Source organism: Eptesicus fuscus, chromosome 2 (assembly GCF_027574615.1).
Source record: "Eptesicus fuscus isolate TK198812 chromosome 2, DD_ASM_mEF_20220401, whole genome shotgun sequence".
In the NCBI taxonomy this organism is placed as follows: Eukaryota; Metazoa; Chordata; class Mammalia; order Chiroptera; family Vespertilionidae; genus Eptesicus; species Eptesicus fuscus.
Genome location: NC_072474.1, coordinates 17,899,653 through 17,918,497, shown reverse-complemented (window position 1 = coordinate 17,918,497; position 18,845 = coordinate 17,899,653). Strand labels below are relative to the sequence as shown.

Here is an 18,845-nt window from a genome sequence, read left to right as displayed (position 1 = left end):
TTAGTAATTTTTTTTGTAGGCAAAAGAAAAAATATTCGATTTAAGGAGAAAAATGACCCAATCTGAATCATGAAAACCATTTTGGAAGGGGGTGGGAAATGAGGACAGAGAAGGAGAGGGTCTGAGTGGCCAGGGCTCATGAATGACAGATTGCGGAGGCTGACGAGCCACTCCATCTGGTGCCCAATTGGACGTTTGGGGCTGTGTGTCACTTCTCCTGCTCCCTTTCCCACCTCCGCCTTCTGCAAAACTAAACGGTCCCGCTTGCCCATGGAGGACACCGAGAAGAGGGAAATCTCCAGTTCCATCAACATTAACCTCTGTGTATGCAGCCACACACTTTGTCCTCAGGGTGTTGCCATAGCAATACCAGACGCTCCTGGCATGATGGTGGCATATTTTTAACTTTTAGTTTTAGCTTAGTTTTGATTTTTAGTCCTCACCCAAGGACATGTTTTAATTGATTTTAGAGACAGAGGAGGGGAGAGGGAGAGAGAAAAACATCAATATGAGAAACATCGATTGGTTGCCTCCCATCCCCACCCCATCCGGGGATTGAACCAGCATCGAACCTGTAACCCGGATATGTGCCCTGAAAAGGATGATGCAACCCTTCAGTGTACAGGATGACGCTCCAACCAACTGAGCCACGCCGGCCTGGGCAGAACTTTTAGTTGTTTAATTGGAGATCAGGGTTTTGAAAAATTAGCTTGATTACTGTCTCAAGTTCAGTTACTCCAAAGCCGAAAGAGGACAGACCGCCCAGCCAAAGCCTTGACATTCCCAGCTTTCTGGGTGCAGCCTCACCCCTTACCACCCTGGGCGCTAACGGTCCCCCGCTCAGTCAGGGCCAGAGCTGTCCTGTCTTACTTGCTTCCAAAGGAATGTCACCCACTCTGGTCCCCCCTGCGGTGGTGACAGCCAGTCTGTTCTGGCACGAAGAGCTCAGTTCCCTCAGATAAAGACCTGAGCGGCGTGCGCCCAGCAGGCAAGCAAGCGTGCACACATGGGAAGCCAGCCCCAGGCTGAGCTGGAGCTCAGGCTGTCCCTCCCTCCCCCTCAGCGGCAATGACAGGAGCATCAGGAATAGAAGTGCTTTCTGCCCGCCTATCTTCCTGATGTTGAATCAAGAAAGAATCCAGGTGACGACTGCAAAGCCAGAGTGCTGCCAATGAGAAAACTCCAAGGAGAAGATCCAAGATGGCAGAGAAGGCAGAAGGTACACTCACCTCCTCCCAAGACCAAACTGGAATTACAACTAAAATATAGAGCCATCAACCTGAACAACCAACTGAAAGGGAACTGAACAGAGGACTTAGAACCAAGAATTTATAGAAGAAGCTACAATGAGACAGGTAGGAAGCGCGGAGACGGAAAAAGAGCTGGCCTGCTCTCACCAGCAGCAGCTGAGTCTGGAGGGATAGGTTCCCCCTGAGGAGCGTGGGGTCTCAACTCAGGCCAGGCTCCTCAGCCCAGAGCACAAGAGCTGGGAAGAGGCACCCACATAACATCTGGCTGTGACAAGCCATACAGCTGGCCAGTAGACATGTAAGGTTTATAGTCTTGTAAATACTAACATATATGGCACTTACTATGTATTAGGCACTTTCTAAGCCTTAAAATTAACCCATTTAATCCTCGAAACAGGCTAGTGTTATTATTTGTAAGTGGCAGAGCTAGGATTTGAAATCAGTCTGTCAGCTCTAACTACCATAGCAGGTACTATAGACTGCCCCTCCAGCCCTATTGCTTTGGTGAAGAGTGTGCTATGCGAAACTTTTGCTTAAATAACTAAGTGTGATGGTCCTAAGATGCCCATTGTGTATAATAGACTAACTTCCTTCCTATGAAATTTTTTTTTCTTTTTGTGCTTTAATGCTCCACAGGCCCCAGGCCCGGCCATCAGCCCCGTGGGGCCTCCCCTCCACTCACTCATTTGGTCTGCAAGTTCCTCGATAAATACAAAAATAACCACAAATTCTCAGTGGCTGCCATATAAAAACGGAGCAAAAATTATCCCATCGCTCGTTACCTTAAAACAAAACATCTTGGAAAAAATACAACACCGGTTTTTAACTTCTGCAGTATTTTTTCAGATAAAACAGTAAAATAGGCTTCTTAGAAATTAGTGAAATATCAACCACATTATACACATCGTTACAGTACAAGTGAATGAGGCCAAATACCCATCTGTGTCTCAGGCACTGAGGGAGGGGCCGCTGCGTACGGCTTGTGTGGCCTTTCTCCTGAGGTCACAGTCACTTGAGCAAGAACAGGGACAGATGGACAGATGGACAGATGGCCCAGTGGGAAGACTGGTGCTCCCGGGCGGGCGGAGGCCTCCAGGTCCCTCTGGCATGCGGGCTGTAGCTCGGGCCGCCGGCGCAAAGAGCAGCGGAACCGACCACTGAGCGCACTCACCCTAAGCCGGTGACCCTGTTTCTAGGGGCGTGGGCACCACTGACCCCCGGACCCGGGGCGGGCAGCAGCGGCCGGGCACCTGACCCCCGGCGGCCCGGTGACCACCGCTGCCGGCCCTTCTCTGGGGAGCGTCTAGGTTGGGCGCCACTTGGCGGCACGGGGGCTGCAGGGGGTGCTGTTGGCGGTCAGGACCTTGTGTGTCCACCCCTTCCTTGGCCCCCAAGTCTCCCGAGTTCTCGTCTCTGTCTCTGCTGCCCTCTCCGGTTGCTCTCCCCCAGCGTCCTGAAGATGAACACACATCATCGCCCCATTGTGGGGTCCATGTCTCCCCTCATTTCCGCCCTCATTTCCTCTTCATTGGTCACTTTTCCTTCGCGGACTCCTTGAATGAGTTCTCCCGGAAGGTGACCTTGGACCTGCCCATATTCCTCTCTGGGTTCGGGAATGGAAGGGTCTCAGGCTCCTGCAGCGCCCGCCTGTCCTACTTGGTGCTCAGGCGGTCCCAGGTGACCTTGGACCTGCCCACGTTCTGGCTGAACTTGTCCCTGCTCCAGATGATGTGGAAGCGCCGGCTCACACCTCCACCCCGGGGCTCCACACCACAGTCTTCTAGGTGGCGGTGGGGCTAGTGGCTGCCTCCCCGCACCCCTCACCCCCCTACACCCCCAATCGCCTGCAGCGCCCACGCCGCCCACCTCTGCCTCCCCAGTGGCCCAGCCGCTCAGCGACGAGCCCCCGGGGGGGGGGGGGGGGGGGGCGGCGGGGCACGGCGCAGTGCCCTTCCTATGAATGGTGAATGGTACTGGACATGTACCATCTAACCTTGGAAGAATTGAGAGAATAGCTACTCAAAGAGTTTTCTATGTTGTGCAGTTTAGACAAAACCTGGTGGAGAAAGGCTGCTAAGAAGATCTAAGGGCCAGAGAGCTGAAGAAAAGCACTAATGAGTTGAAAATCTATTCTGCTGCTGCCCATTAGGCTCTTTCCGAAAACAAACAATACTTGTTGCCTTAGTAGTAGCTGTCAGAAAAGTAAGCTTCTTAAGCATCAATGAGAAAATAAGATCTAGTCGACTTCTGGGCCCCTGCCTCCTTCTGTTTGGCACATTTAATAACTTATTGCAAAAAAAAAATTATGTCATTAGAATATAGTAATTTTAATACCTTTTTAGAGCACAGCTGTAGTAGGCTGAATAAATGGCCCCCAAAGATACATACGTCTTAGACCCCCCAATCCCTAGAACCTGTGACTATTTAAACAATGCATTTTTTAACAGAATTGGTTGGGATTCTTTCCTCATATGGAGATAACTCCCATCTCCCTGTAACTTTTGTCTGCTCTTCCATGTTAAGCAATTAGAATGCTTAAAGTGAAAAGATAAGATTTGGGAAACATGATAAAGATCTTCAAATATTTGTTGGGTAATTCTGTAGAAAAAGTAGGCTGGCTTCAATTATCATTGATTTTCATACATAAATTTAAAAACCCACCATGAAACAATGAACACCACTGTAAGCGTCTGTATTTATACAGCGCCGAGAAGAACTGGGGCACAGTGATTGCACCTACTGGGAACATGTGCCCGCAGCCCAAATCTAACGCTGGCTGATCCGTGTGAAATGCAGCACCATGACATCCCTAACATAATGGGAAAATGAGCTGCATGTATCAATACAGGTCTCAAAACGTACTGAGTGAAAAAAGCAAGTTACATTTCTTTCATTACACTGTGATATGACTTAGGTAAATTAAATATATAACAATAATTGTGGCTATGTATATGATAAAAGTAAAATATGGATCTGAAAAATGTACTCATGATGTCTATGAGGAGAGAGGGAAGGGAATGGGAAAGAAGAGGGTGACAGAGTAAGAGCTTATCAGAAATATTTATTTTGTTAAAAAAGATCCGATGTAAATATGACAAAATGTCAATGTTTGTTAATTCTCGGTGATGTAACGGTGTCATATTATCCTTCTGTGTTAATTTTTTACTTGTTTTTAAAAGAAAAAGGTTGCCATTTCTAGAGTTCTAGTATGGTAGCTTACAGGAGAATCAGAATGGTGGAGTTGAAATTACTGTCGGGTCAGCTGTTCTAAGGGACTTATTTTTACAGATGGGAAAATTGAGGTCCGGAGAAGTAAAGTAACTTGTGTAGTCACACAGCTGGTCAGCAACCAGGTTGTGGCTGCGTACTATTCTTCTGCACATATTGTACAGCACCCCAGGTAGATTTAAGCAAGGCTTAAAGAATATGACCTTATAAAAATATCAAGAAGTAGGGATTTAAACATCTCATATATTTTCATCTGTAAACTCCTTCAGAGGTAGGAACTGCATCTCAGCAAGCACTTCATAAATGTTTCAATGAATGAACCCAATACAAATGCTGGTCTCCTTTGAGTAAAGAAGCAGTATAAGCTACTTTTAATTACTGCTTTTGTTAATCATCATCCAAGGATATTTTTTCCATTGATTTTGTGTGTGTGTGTGTGTGGGAGAGAGAGAGAGAGGGGAGAGAGAGAGAGAGAGAGAGAGAGAGAGAAAGATAAACATCTATGTGAGACAGACACATCGATTGGTAGTCTCCCACCCCGATGGGGCCGGGGATTGAACCTGCAACCCAGGCGCATGCCCTTGACCAGGAATCGGCCCTGGGACTATTTCAGTGTGTGCGCCGATAACCACTAACCACTGCACACACCAGCCAGGGCTATAAACTACTTTTAAAACAAGACTAAACAATCCTTAAACATTTTTATTAAGAAGTAGAAATAAAACCGAGACACAGTTTCTATGGGATAAGCTATTCTAACTATTACATATTACTGAAGTGAGACCAGAGTAACTTAAAGTGACTGAAGGCAGTTTGAATGACTGTAAATCCCTGAATTCTGCACATAACATCAGATTACTTAAGAGGTACTACCTACCTATCTGGGTGCTCTTAGAGAATCCGATTGTTTTTAATATTAGAAAATACTTTGTTTTAATATTTAAATGTATTAGTACATATTCCTTTATTGTTAGAATAAACGTATTTTCCTAGAAGCTCCGGTGTAACAAGTGTTGAAACTTGCAAATATTAAGAATGACCTGATATCCCACACGTTTTTTAAATGTCTGACATTCTTGTAGGTGAAAAACCTATTTATAATGATCTGAGTTTAGGGGACACCTATTTCCAACCACAATGGAATAGCTCATAGCAGATGAACACCCCTACTGAGAACAATTAGAAAAGCTGGGTAAAACACATACAATCAATCAATAAACAAAGAAACAAACAAACTGGAGTCGTCAAGGCAGCGAAGATGAGGAACTAAAATCAAAGTCAGGCATCGGGAGAGAGGGCCCCACTAAACAGCAGACTTCCATCAGTTTTCCTGGCTGGGGGCGGTGGCGGGTAAATAAGTAAGAGACCTGCAGGGGGCAGGGTGCCAAGCCAGCTGAGACTTGAAACAAAATCCCTGAACACTGTAGTAAGAGGACATGATAGTGTGTGGTTTTCCCTTTGGCGCTACTGGTAGGAGGCTGAGAGCAGGTTGGAAAACAGATTGGTGCTTCGGGTGTCTCAAAGGGCTGAGATGACAAACAATGGTGTTCAGGACACACCAAGGAGAAGGAGGCCTTAAGGAACACTGCAGCCCTGGCTGGTTTGGCTCAGTGGATAGAGCGTCGGCCTGTGGATTAAGGGGTCCCGGGTTCGATTCCAGCCAAGGGCACATGCCTGGGTTGTGGGCTCCATCCCCAGTGTGCGGTGTGCAGGAGGCAGCCCATCAATGATTCTCTCTCATCATTCATGTTTCTGTCTCTCCCTTCCTCTCTGAAATCAATAATAAAAATAAAATAATAAAGTAAATAAACTGTGAAAAAAGATAGAAGAAGGAGAAGAAGAAGAAGGAGAAGAGGAAGAAGAAGAGGAAGAAGAAGAAGAAGAAGAAATACTGCAGACTGCCAGCTGAGATCTCTCTTGGTAAAGTCACACTTTAGAAGAGGGTCTGAACCAGCGGACAGACACAGCCTTACAAAGACTGCAATCCTCCCTCAACCAGCTCTGCCGCTGCTGCAAATACAGCTTGCCAGACAGTCATCTTCAACGTAGCAGTAAGACATCCAGCTAACTCTCAAGTCACACCTAAACCAGAGGAAAATAGAGTGACATCTTTAAAGAGCTGAAAGAAAATCCTTGCATTCTATAGGCAGTAAACATAGCCTTTGAAAAAAGAAGGCAAACTAGACATTTCCAAACAAATACAAGCTGAGTGAATTCATGAGCAGACCCACATTAAAAGACAATAAGTAGGGTTCTTCAGGAAGGAGGGAAAAGACCCCAGATAAAAGAATGCAGAGCATTAGGAATGGTAACTGTTGGTAAATGCAGATGAATATTCAACTGTATAAAACAAATTAGCCTTATAAGGTATATGAATATAAAACAACAATAAGCAACATGTGGAAAGTAGTGTGTTCTAAGTTAGATTCTATTAAGTGGGGTATGTCATAAAAACAATAGAAGAATAAATAACATGCTGTAGGAAGAGGAAATGGTATAATAAAAATACTTGATTAATCCAAAAGAGGCAAGAAACATGAGAAAAGGGTACATAAAACTTGTAGAACAAGTGAAAAGACAAATATTAAAATGGCAGATATGAATCCAAATACAACAGTAATTACATTAATTGTAAATGGATTATATATTCCAATTAGAAGACAAAGATTACCAGACTATCATATATATATATATATATATATATATATATATATATATGCTGCTACAAGAGATAAAACATGAAAAATATAAACACCAAGGGTTGAAAGTGAAAGGACGAAAAAGATTTATTTTGTGAACACTAATCAAAAGTAACTGATAAAGCAACACTAATATCCTAAACTAGAGGCCCGGCACACAAAATTCATGCACAAGGACAGTCCCTAGGCCTGGCCTGTGATCAGGGCCATCTTCCCCAGCTGCTGGCAGCCGGCCCCGCCCCCTCCCCCCACCGACCCCTGGTTCCCCATTCACCATCAGGTGATCGGAGCCTGCCAGCCAGGGGGAGGGACCGGGAGGTGGTCAGTGCGCCTCATAGCGACCCCGGTCAAACGGTCATTCTGGTCGTTCCGCCATTCAGGTGATTTGCATATCACTCTTTTATATATAGAGATGTGCTCCAATCCTTCCACTTCCAGGGAAAGGGGCAAAGGAGGGCTGCTGAAAGGGATTAGGGAGGCAGCAGGGTGAACTTTTTTGTGGGGGGAGAGTTTCCTCCTGATGAGGGGCTTCAAAGGACAGCAGCCTACTTCTGCTACCCTCTGGCTCCAGAGACACAATTTCTGATTGGCATCTGGCAGGACAGAGCAGGTGCAGGTACAGGACTGGGTGCCTTTCTGCATGCAGCTCCCTACAGAGTCTCTTCCGGGGAAGGAAAGCTTTGTTCCAACCATTTCTCCCAGAGCCAGGGCTGCTGGGTGGTCTGGGGCAGGAGGGCAGAATGGAGGTGGGGCAGGGCAGGAAGAAGTATGGGTAGAAGTCTGGAGGTGGGGAGAGGGTGAAATCTGTGTGTGGGGGGGGGAGGGCTGGTGCAGAAGGAGAGTTGGGGTCAGCATAGGAAGGTTTGGAGGTGGCGGGGGGAGGAGTAAGAGGGACCAGCAGATGCCAGAACAGGGGAAAGGGTCTACGGAATCAGGTGGGGGTCCGCGAGGGTGAGTATAGACTAAGTCCCCTCCCCAGACCCTGCCATCCCAGGTGGCTAGTGGGAGGGGCCCATAGCGAGGTGCCGAGCCCCCCTACACTTTGTGTCTGAGGCTCCAGAACATGTGGCCAGCACGCCCCGCCCCTGCCACCCCGCCGAAGTGCTGCCATTTGGATCGCATTTGCAGACACGTGGATTGTTTTTAAGTTAATGCTTTTCAATTCACTCTGTTTCCCACTTGTCCTTTTTTATTGAAAAGGCGGTTCTGCTGGTGTGTGTTCCTTTGTGGGGGAGGCAGGGGTGTTCTCCACGGGCAGAGATCCGATCAGAGACAGAGACAGAGGCCCAGCGAGACACGGGGAATGAGTAAACAGGATCAGAGAGCAAGGAACAGGGAGAGAGAGGCACAGGGCGAGACAGACACGCGACACAGGGTGCTGTGGACGGCGATAGAGCTTCCCGGCCCGGTGAGCGGCTCATTCGGCGGAGCAGCGGCTCCGTGGGCACGTTCACCCCAGGCGCAGCTCCAGGCCTGGAGCTGGTGGACTGAAAGCCCTGGATAATTAGAGCTAATTACATGTGTGCAAACAGCCGTGGTGGAGGCTGCGGGCCGGCCACCCTCCCCGGGCCTGCCCCCGGTGATCCCGCCCCAGCAAAGGGGCTTTGCTGGACAGCTGGGGCTGAGCCCCCGGGGGAAGGCCATGCAGGCGGAGAGGCCCTGGGGCCCAGGGGTTGGGGTGTGCCCTTCGCCTCCGGGGCGCCCCCTTCGATTACACACTCCAGCACACACTGCGGCCCGGATGGCAGGTTGGGACCGGATTAGGAATTGGACTAGAACTTGGTCTGAGCTCCCCTTTGGCCTTGTGCTGAGCAGGCCCTGGCGCATGGGCCCCAGCATTTGGGTCCTTAGGTTTCCATTATCTTGGCCTCCTGAGCATTCCTGTCTCTGTGAAGACTGAGAAGGGGCTCTCCTCCTATTCTGCCACGGGGAGTGCCTGTCTGGAGCTGAGGCCGCGGGGATGAGGAAGGGACAGAGTCTGGTGCTTGGCTTTTGGTGATGCGCCACAGGACCCAAAAGAGTGACTTTTCTGAGCTTCATTTGCGCGTCCATTCCGTGCATGCCTCTTCTGAGTCGCGGAGTCCAAGGGGAGGGAGAAAGGTGCGAATTCCTCACGTGTGAATGAGGCTTTACACTTTGAACTGCTAGCCTGAATCAGGGATCTAATTTTGTGGTTTCAGGAGCCTTTGGTGGGTTGGGTTGAAGTGGTGGTGGGGTAGGGTTTCATATTTCTATAGAGGCCCAGTGCACGGGTGGGGGCCAGCCGGCCTGCCCTGATGGGGGCCCGGATCAGGGTTGGGTTCCCCGTTGGGGGGCGGAGCCGGCAGGGGTGAGAGGCCGTGGTCATTCTGTTTGTACTGGTCATTCTGGTCGCTCCATCGTTTGGTCGCTGGGCTTTTATTATATAAGATAAACTTTGAGACAAGCAGCTTTGCTAGAGATAACAAAGGGCACTCCATAATGATAAAAGGGTCAAGCCACCATGATGATAAAGTGGCTCTAAATTTATGTCCTCCTAACAAACTAACTTCAAAATACGTAAGGAAAAATTAACAGAAGTAAGATATATAAACCCACAACCATAACACAAGACTATCATCATCTCTGAGGACCTGAGAAGAGCCAGGTAAGAAATCAGTAAAGAGATCGGAGATGAGAAAAACATGAGCAGGAAACCTCAACTGATCAATGTAACAGAGTTCCCAACAATGACAGAATACGTATTCTCTTCAAGTGGACATGAGACATTTATCAAAACTGACCATATGCCTTTCTTCCCCCTGCTGCCGGCACCAGCTTCCCTCTGGCACCCGGGATCCAGCTTCCCTCGCAGACCCAGCTTCGTCCGGAAGGTCATCCAGAAGGACATCCAGTCTAATTAGCATATTACACTTTTATTATTATAGATGTCTCAATTAATTTCAAACAACTGAAAACTATTAGAGTATGTTTAATGATCATGTGGAATTACGCTAGAAGTCAAGTTGTGTGTTTTTTCTTAAGATAACTAGAAACAGGAAGTCTCCAAATGTTTGGAAACTAAACAATACACATCTAATAATTCACAGGTTAAAGGAAATAATCACAATGGAAATTAGGAAACAAGAAAGGCTGAAAATCAATGATCTAAGCAAATAGAAATGATCAAAGGAAATTTTAAAAATGAGCAGAAATGAATAAAATATATTTGGGCCTTAAACCTAATTTCATTTTTATAGATATCTTTGATGATTTTAATAATACACTGACTTTGTCAGGAACATATCTACCATGTAAACTAAAAAAAAAAGTGTACTTTATTTTATTAAGAATTTGCCCAAGAATGGCACATCATTTAAGAAAAATCACATCACCAACAGCAAAACTATTTATGGTACATGAAGTTATTGCATCGTTAGTGCTATATATAGGTGCAAACATCTATCTCACATATTGAAATATTTTTTATAACTTTCCTTTTATTTTCTAACATAAGAAAATCATAATCTATCCTATATAATACTAGTAAAAGCCTAACATACAAATTGTCCTCTTGGGCGGTCATTCGACTGCTTGCTATGACATGTGCTGACCAGTAGGGGGCAGTGCCAAACATGGCAGGTGTCAGCAATGTGGCGCTGGCAGCGGGCAGCAGTGGAGGCAGTGCCGGCCCTGATGGGCCCCGGCGAGAGCAGGACTGCGGCAGGATGGTGGAGCAGGTGAGCGGGCAGCGCCAGATCAAGGCGGGTGTGAGTGGAAGCCTGACTGCCCCACTGATTGCCCCACAGACAGCGACCAGCGGTGGTGGTGGGGGGCAGGGCTGCCACCCGGCTCCCAGGTGCTGAGGGAGCTGGGCAGGGGGCCCAGTCCCACCCCATCACCCCACAGGTGAGATGGTGGAGCAGGCCAAGGTGGGGTGCCAGGCGGGACTGCGGGGCTATGAGGCTGGGGGCGCAAGCTGGGGCCCGATCTCCACAGGCCACTCTGAGGGATCCCACCCATGCATGAATTCATGCACTGGGCCTCTAGTTTCATATATTGAATAAATAACAAGTTATATATGTAGATGTTATACAGATATTATATTAGCTATGAATTTCATTTCAAAGTACCGTATTTTCCGGCGTATAAGACGACTGGGCGTATAAGACGACCCCCAACTTTTCCAGTTAAAATATAGATTTTGGGATATACCCGCCCTATAAGATGACACCCAGCATATAAGATGACCCCCGACTTTTGAGAAGATTTTCCTGGGTTAAAAAGTCATCTTATATGCAGGAAAATACGGTAGTAAAAAAAATATAAAATATATTTTATAAAAAGAGAATATTGGGTCTGACAGGGTTGAGTACCGCTAGATTTAATGATTTTATATTTTTACTGATGTTAGAGAAAGAGGGAGAAGGAGGGAGGGAGAGAGAAAGAGAGAGAGAAACATAGCGATTGGACCGGGGATCGAACCCATACCCTGGGTATATGCCCTGAGTGGAAATTGAACTGGTGACCTTTTGATGCACAGGATGATGCTCAAATGAGCCATACCGGCCAGGGCTGGATTTAATGATTTTTAAGGCCTTCCCAGTCTTAACTTTCTAAGATTTTTAAGTACCCATTATTTCGAGTAATAGCTTTGATATATTTTGCAAGTAGCATGTGGCAGGCACTGTCTGGAATAGTCTCTCATTTAAATCTAATAATCCTGAAAAACAGGTTGTTTTCATTGTTTATATGAGGGAACCAATTCAGAGAAGTTAAATAACTTGTCTTAGTTTACATATCTAGAAAGTAGAGTTGGTTAGACTCCCAAATTCATGTTCTTTTCACTGTTATCTCCCTAACTCGAACCCCCCTCCCCCCCACCAATTACCTGTGCGTTCAGCAGTTTGTAGTCAAATAACTAAGGCCCAAAAATATTAAATAGAAAAATCCGGAAATGAACAATTCATACATTTTAAATTGCTCAGTTTGAGTATTGTGATGAAATCTCTCACTGTTCCACTCCATCCCAGGACCTGAATCACCCCTGGGCCCAGGGTCTCCACCCCGTAGATGCTCGCTGCTCCCCTTAGTCCCTTGGCAGCCATAGGCTCGATCATCCAACCACCTGTCAGTGTTTGTGCCCTCAAAGTGCAAGAGTAATGATACTGGCAATTTGGATATGCCAAAGAGAAGCCGAGAAGTGTTTCCTTTAAGTGAACATTCTCAATAAGAAAAGAGATTGTTTGCTGAGGTTGCTAAGATCTGTGGTAAGAACAAATCTATCTATTACATTGTAAAGAAGGAAAAAGAAATTCATGCTTGTTTTGCTGTTGCACCTCAAACTGCAAATGTTACTGCCACACTGTGGTTTGATAAGTTAAAATGGAAAAGGCATTCAATTTGTGGGGGAAAGATGCGAATCAAAAATATGGTTGACTGAGGGCAATGTGTTGGCCAGAAAGCTCTGAGCCTGTAGAAAGATTTCAGTAGGGATTCCCTGAAACAAATGACAGCAAGCCATGTACTGCATGTCAGGACGGTTGCACAGGTTCAGGAGTGGCTCTGAACGGAGGGACATAAAAATTATGTTCGAAGAGGGGCTGTCTGCTGCTGAGGAAACGGCTGAGGAAGCTGCTGCCACATTTCCCGCGGAGATGAAGAAGCTGATTGGGGTTTGGCACTGTCCGCTGGGGGTCTTGGAACATCTCTCCCACAGACAAGTGGAGACTACGATATTACTTTAGCTAGGAAAGTTACCTGTGTACAAAGTGAGGTTAGGCCAATGTAAACATTTATAAGAGATCTCTGCCAGCCACCGAGAGAGAGAGAGAGAGAGAGAGAGAGAGAGAGAGAGAGAGAGAGAGAGAGAATATATAAATAGAGTAGGTAATTTTTTAAAGTCAGGACCAACTAAGGCAGTTATAAATGGATCACATTAAAAAATATATTAGAATGAGTTTCAAGCCATGCCAAGTTCACCAAAACAATTTTTATTTCCAGTGTTTAATTGGGTATGCACACAGGCATGACACGGTTGGGATCATTAAGTCCTCATGCAGAATTATATTCTTCTCAATAAAGAAGCCAGTTCCATCCAGGCGACTATCTACACACCTATGTTACAACATTTATATCAAATCTGGTATCTGAAGAAAAGATACACATATAATATGATCATTTAAGTTACGTATTTTACAGAAAGATTAAAAATTCAAGTCACACAAAACTCAAAAACTGTATTAAAAGTTTGAATATAAAACTGAGATCCACCTGGAATGACTAAAGAATGGAAGTTCTGTATCCAACTGTGTTAAAACTGGTACATGTAATGAAATTTGTTACCCTTAAAACGCACTCATTAGTTCCATGTAAGTCATCTAATTTTAACAATATGGCACCCTAAAGACCAAATGGATTTTTATGATGAGGCACTTTTGTTAGTGATGAAACCAAAAGAACAAATCTGCTGCACACTGATGCCAGCTGTTTTCTTCAGTCATCTTGGGTATACACCATGTAGTAAGTTGCAACAAATACCTTACTCATTTGTATACAACTATCCAATATATCTTTAAATATATATATATATGTTCTTCTGGCTGTGGTGATGCACTGTAAAGCTATTTCACAGTGCAAAATGACAAAACCAGCCCAAATGAGGGCTGCATAACAACAATTCTGGTACAAGAAAATATTTACAAAGTTGCTGGAACATGTAACAGTAGCTTTTTATTTGCTATGGTGAACATACCCCAGTTTAAAGACAGGGATGGAGCTGTGCTTTATTGCCTGGGGACTCGGACAGTTTGTGAGGTTGGGCATTACCTGCAGAACTAGCATTCTGGCTCACGTTCTGGAAGCTTCCTCCATTGATTTGGTCAGGGGGCTGTGGTGGTAGGGAAAGGAGGGGCCTGTGAGTGGAAGCCAAGGTCCTGGGGGAACCGCCGGCATCGGCCTGCAAAGACACGGGCGCGTCCGTCGCGGGGATTTCTAAGGCGCCCGAGCCCTGCGGCGGGGAGCGCCCCGCCAGCCCCGCCCCGGCCGCGCCGAGGTCGGAGGCGCTGGTGCGCAGGCGCTCCCTGGCGAGCCAGTCCGAGATGGACCCGTCCCGGGCCGGGCACCTGGGCCTGAGCCGCGTCACGGCGGACAGCTCGGCCTCTCCGCTCTGCTCCGGCACTTTCCAGAAGTTCAAAATGCTGATTTCAGAGGCGTCTCGGTGGCCCCCGAGCGTGTGCCGGCGCCTGATGTGTTTCCTTGCGGCGGCCTCGGCGTTCAGTTTCTGGCTCCCCACCCCAAACATGTCGTCGGCAGGCGCCCGGGGCCTCCGCTTTAACCGGTCCGCTATTCTCGTCTTCCACGTGGGCTCCTGCTTTTCCGACTCGCCCCTGGCTGGTGCCGGCAGACTCCCCGTGGATTTCCCCTTCTTCATGACCTCGAACACTTTGGCGATCGCGGGCGCTTCCTTCTCGGCCTTGGCGTCCCCCGCGCCGCCGCCGTCTGCCCGGCCGTCCGCCCGGGCCCGGGCCGCCTTCTTCCGGGACAGCGTGTCGCCCTCGATGAGCTTGTGGGAGCTGAAGAGCTGCCGGCGGCCGTCCAGGCTGGGCGTCAGGCTGCCCTCCGTGCCGCTCGCCTCGCTGCCCTCCGAGCTCCTCCGGCCCGGCCGGGGCGCCTCTGGCCGCTTTCCCCGGGCCTGGAGCTGCCTGTCGGCCGCCGGGAAGACCGGGAACTCGCTCTCGCTGTCCGTCTCCACGGGCCGCCCTTCGCTGATGAGCTCGCTCCTCTCGTCGTCCGCGTCGTCCCCCTTGCTCTCGGCCACCGACCGCACCTCGGGGCTGAGCCGGCCGGAGTCCAGGCCGGGCAAGCACGTGGCCGACGCCGTGGTGGAGTGATCCGAGGTGATGGCGCCGCGCCTGGCTTCGGGGCCGGCGGGTTTCTTCGTGGGCAGCCCGGCCAGAGACGCCTGGGACGAGGCGCCGAGCAAAGTGCCGGAGTCCGACCCCGTCTCCTCCCCCGGGGCGGCCCTCTGCGCGCCCGGGGCCCGCGGGCCCTCCTTCGGGGCCGGGAGGCGGCCGCTGGGCGGCGGTGACCTGCTGTGCTTGGAGGTGTGTGGGGGCGCGGGCCCTTCGGAGGGCGCACCCTCCTTCTGCAGGGGTGTCTTCTCATCCTTGGCGGCGCCGCCGCTGTCTTTCTTTGCACTATTGTCTTTGGAAATGGCGGTCCTCTGTTTTCTGCCCGACGTCTCATTCTCCTTTTTGGATTCTGTTTTAGGATCGTTCGGACACTGCTCTGCGTTTTCTTTCTTAAAAAACACATTGTCCAGTTCGTCTTCCGAGCTGCTGGGTTGTGCTTTTTCTTTCGGCTTCTTCCTCTTGCGACTAGCAGCAGCGAAGATGGAGGACACAAGCAGTTCCCTGCTATACTGATCTTTTCCGGATCCCCAAGAACCCTGGGGAGCGATCAGAAATGAGACGTTGAGCGTAAGAACGTGATCGAGTTCATTTTCTGGAAGAGCTGTACCCCACATATTTCTTACTGAGTTACCCCCACCTGAAGCTCTAGAAGCACTAAGGAAATGTAACTCACACCTCTACTTTATTGATATAAATATTCAGAGGCTTAAAGACCCGGTTAGCAACTGTCAGCACGCTACTCCTCTTACTTAGTTTTAACAAAACATCATCTACCTTGAAACTTATCTGCACTGGCATCAAAATTCCTAAGTAACAGTAAAAACAAACAAACAAACAAACAAAAACAAAAACCCTGACTAATTACTGATACAATTACAGCTTCCTGCTGTGAAACTGTAATTTGTTGCACTCAGAGAACAACTGTCCTTAAAAACAAGACATGCTTTTCTGAAAATACGTTAAGGATCTTAAGGTGCTTCACTAGCTTGATTTTATGTATCACTTCCATTAAAAGGGTTTCGGTTGATGAAGTCGCCAAATGCAACAGCCCACACTTCGTTTAGAAGAGCCATTTTTTCAAATGCTTGGAGGATGTGGAATGGAAATGACCATTGTGTGATATTCCACTTATTTGTCAAATGCTTATGGGATGTATGCGGTTACTAAACATAGTGTTTACTGAATTCTACGGGGAATAAAGTACTGCCCTCTTTTAAAAAATGTAATTCACTTATTGCACTTCCTTTTAAGATAAATTTTTAACATACATTTTCCTTTTTATTTACCTACTCCCATTTCCAGCCTGGTGGTCTTTATTGCCAAGTCATACAGGTGTTATTTAACTGCCAAGTCACAGCTCAGAGACATCTATCTCGGAAAGAAGTACTTTGTGCTCAGTACCCTCCAGCGCTCCTGTTCTTGTTAATTTCCCTGTGCCTACCGCCTGCCCTGCTTCTGTGGTGCTCACACATTCTCCAGGTGCTTTCCGGGGTAAGCGTTAAGGTTCCGACATAGTTGATATTCTGAAACAGGTTACTAAAACCTTATGACTGACTTCAATTTTCTAATTATAGACAGCATAGAATACAGATACTGTATTCAATCAGCTCATTAAGATAAGGAAATGCTTTGGTCTTCCATCAGTTCAGCCAGGCTGGACTTCAGGAACTTGTCCTAGGTAAATCAGGTTGGTGATGTCTTCATTTATCTCAAGATAACAACAAAATCAGAAAATTCAAATAACATACAGTCAATGAAACCTTACCAAAGAAACACTCCAGTGCACTGTTATTGGTAAAGCTGTGGTGCCAAGTACTGGCTTTGTTGGCTGTGCATAACTGGTTCCTGAGAACAATTACTCAATTAATTTGCTCATAATGCCTACAGGCTAAATCAACGGTGGTAGAAGGGGTCAATAAACATTATTGGTTTGCCACACACCATTATTTGTCCTTTTTTGAAACTTTATTTTTAAAAATCTTTATTGTTGAAAGGAGTACACATGTCCCCTTTCTTCCTCCATTGACACCCTGCCCCAGGCCTTCACCACCCCATGGGTTATGCATGTATGCACACAGTTCTTTGGTGATCTCTTCCCACCCACCCACCCACCCACCCCCGCCTTCCCTCTGAGACACCGCACACCATCTGACACAAGCAGGCAGGCAGGAAGCATGCTGACTAACAGGAAGTGTATTTCTCTGCTGTCATAAAAAACTTAGACAAGCAAGAACTATTATATTGAAGTCTTTGAAAAATAAAGTAAAAATTTAGGCTGCCATATTAAAAAGAATTCTCCAAAATGAAATCATAGATGAACAGAACTTTGTTTTTGTTAAGTTGTGAGTTTTATAATTATCCTACACTTTTCTAATGGTCATTCACATTTTAACATATTCTGCTAAAGATCACAGGGATCGATAGTGGTTGTGAAGAAGACCCGACTATCCTTCCAGGAGCTTATCTGGCACTAAGCAAGTGACTGACTTTTACACATCACAATTTCATTGAAATTAGATGTGTTTTCTTGAAGACTTACTAGGATTCCCTTTTAAATTCTATGTTCTGTGATCACATATGTGTTGGGGGAAATGAATATTTTACAATTAAAAAACTGTTACAAAGAGTTACACCATTTGGATATCCATTATTTTGCAGGCATGGTATAAACAGCACCATGATTAAGATAAAGAGACAGCTATCACAACAGGTTAAGCAATATGCATTTAATAAGAGGGAAAGTGGGAATTTCAAAGAGGTTTGAAATCTAAAATCTTATATTCCAGAAAAAAAAAAAGATGGGGAAACTGTTCTAAAGAAGTCTAAAGAGACATGACAACTAAATGCAAGGAGTTATTCTTGACTGCATTCTGTATAAAGAAATAAAAAAATAAGCAAAGAACATTATTTGGACAACTGGGAAAATATTTAGGGGTAAGATGTTAGCTAGTCTATTAAGTAACTCTCAAATAATTCAGGGGAAAAATACATATGTATTTACCAACCAATGAGACTAGAATAAAAGGTTTGGATGCTAACCATTATTCTAGTAACTTTTCTGTAGGTTTAAAATTATCCAAAATAAGAAAAATGGTGAAAATAACAATATAAGTGACAGTGAATAATCTGATTTGATTAAAATACTTTTCTGCAAAAATTATAATTAATGGTATACAGTCCCATTATGATATTTACACATAAGTAAAATTTATATTTCATGTCCAAATAGAAAAATGTTTTAAAAAATTTATTGATACTTCTGGTTGCTACTGTCTCAACAAAACAAGGTTTGGATAAGTTAAATTAACAAAATACTTTCTAAAAACTATAAAAACTTCCTAAAAACTACTAAAAAATTGTGTAATTTGGTGGTGTTGTCAATAGGACACAAATTATATTAAAAATATTGGTCATAAAAAACAAAATTAGTGACTTTGCTGAAATAAAAAATATTTTCTATAAAAATATAATAATAAAAAAGTCTATATTACTACTGAAATATTTACACATATAAGGATATGATGTTCAAGATCTGCCTTATAATAGTCCCAGGAGGAGGCAAGTGCATGGTGTGCAGAAGAAATAAACTTGGTCATGAGTCAATTGTCGAGAATGGATAATGGGGGGTTGGGGACTCATTGTACTATTCTCTCTACTTTTGTATGTTAGAAATTTTTCACATTGAAGAGTAAGAAAATAACCCTGGTCGGTTTGGCTCAGTGAGTAGGGCGTCGGCCTGCAGACCTAAGGGTCCTGGGTTCGATTCCAGTCAAGGGCGTGTACCTCGGTTACAGGCT

General features: G+C 46.0%; 1 protein-coding gene and 1 pseudogene across 3 annotated transcripts in view; both read right to left on the bottom strand.

The window, feature by feature from the left end:
• Positions 1 to 2,422: 2,422 nt before the first annotated feature.
• LOC114234218 (MRG/MORF4L-binding protein-like) lies at positions 2,423 to 6,516 on the bottom strand (annotated as a pseudogene).
• Positions 6,517 to 13,112: 6,596 nt separating this feature from the next.
• Positions 13,113 to 18,845, bottom strand: part of ARHGAP21 (Rho GTPase activating protein 21) — a 147,594-nt gene continuing 141,861 nt past the window's right edge. For all 3 annotated transcript variants that reach the window (XM_054725712.1, XM_054725724.1, XM_054725718.1), the window contains exon 25: positions 13,113 to 15,584. In XM_054725712.1, coding sequence (XP_054581687.1) covers positions 13,896 to 15,584 — 1,689 coding nt within the window. In that variant the 3' untranslated portion in view covers positions 13,113 to 13,895. The remainder of the gene's footprint in view (positions 15,585 to 18,845) is intronic.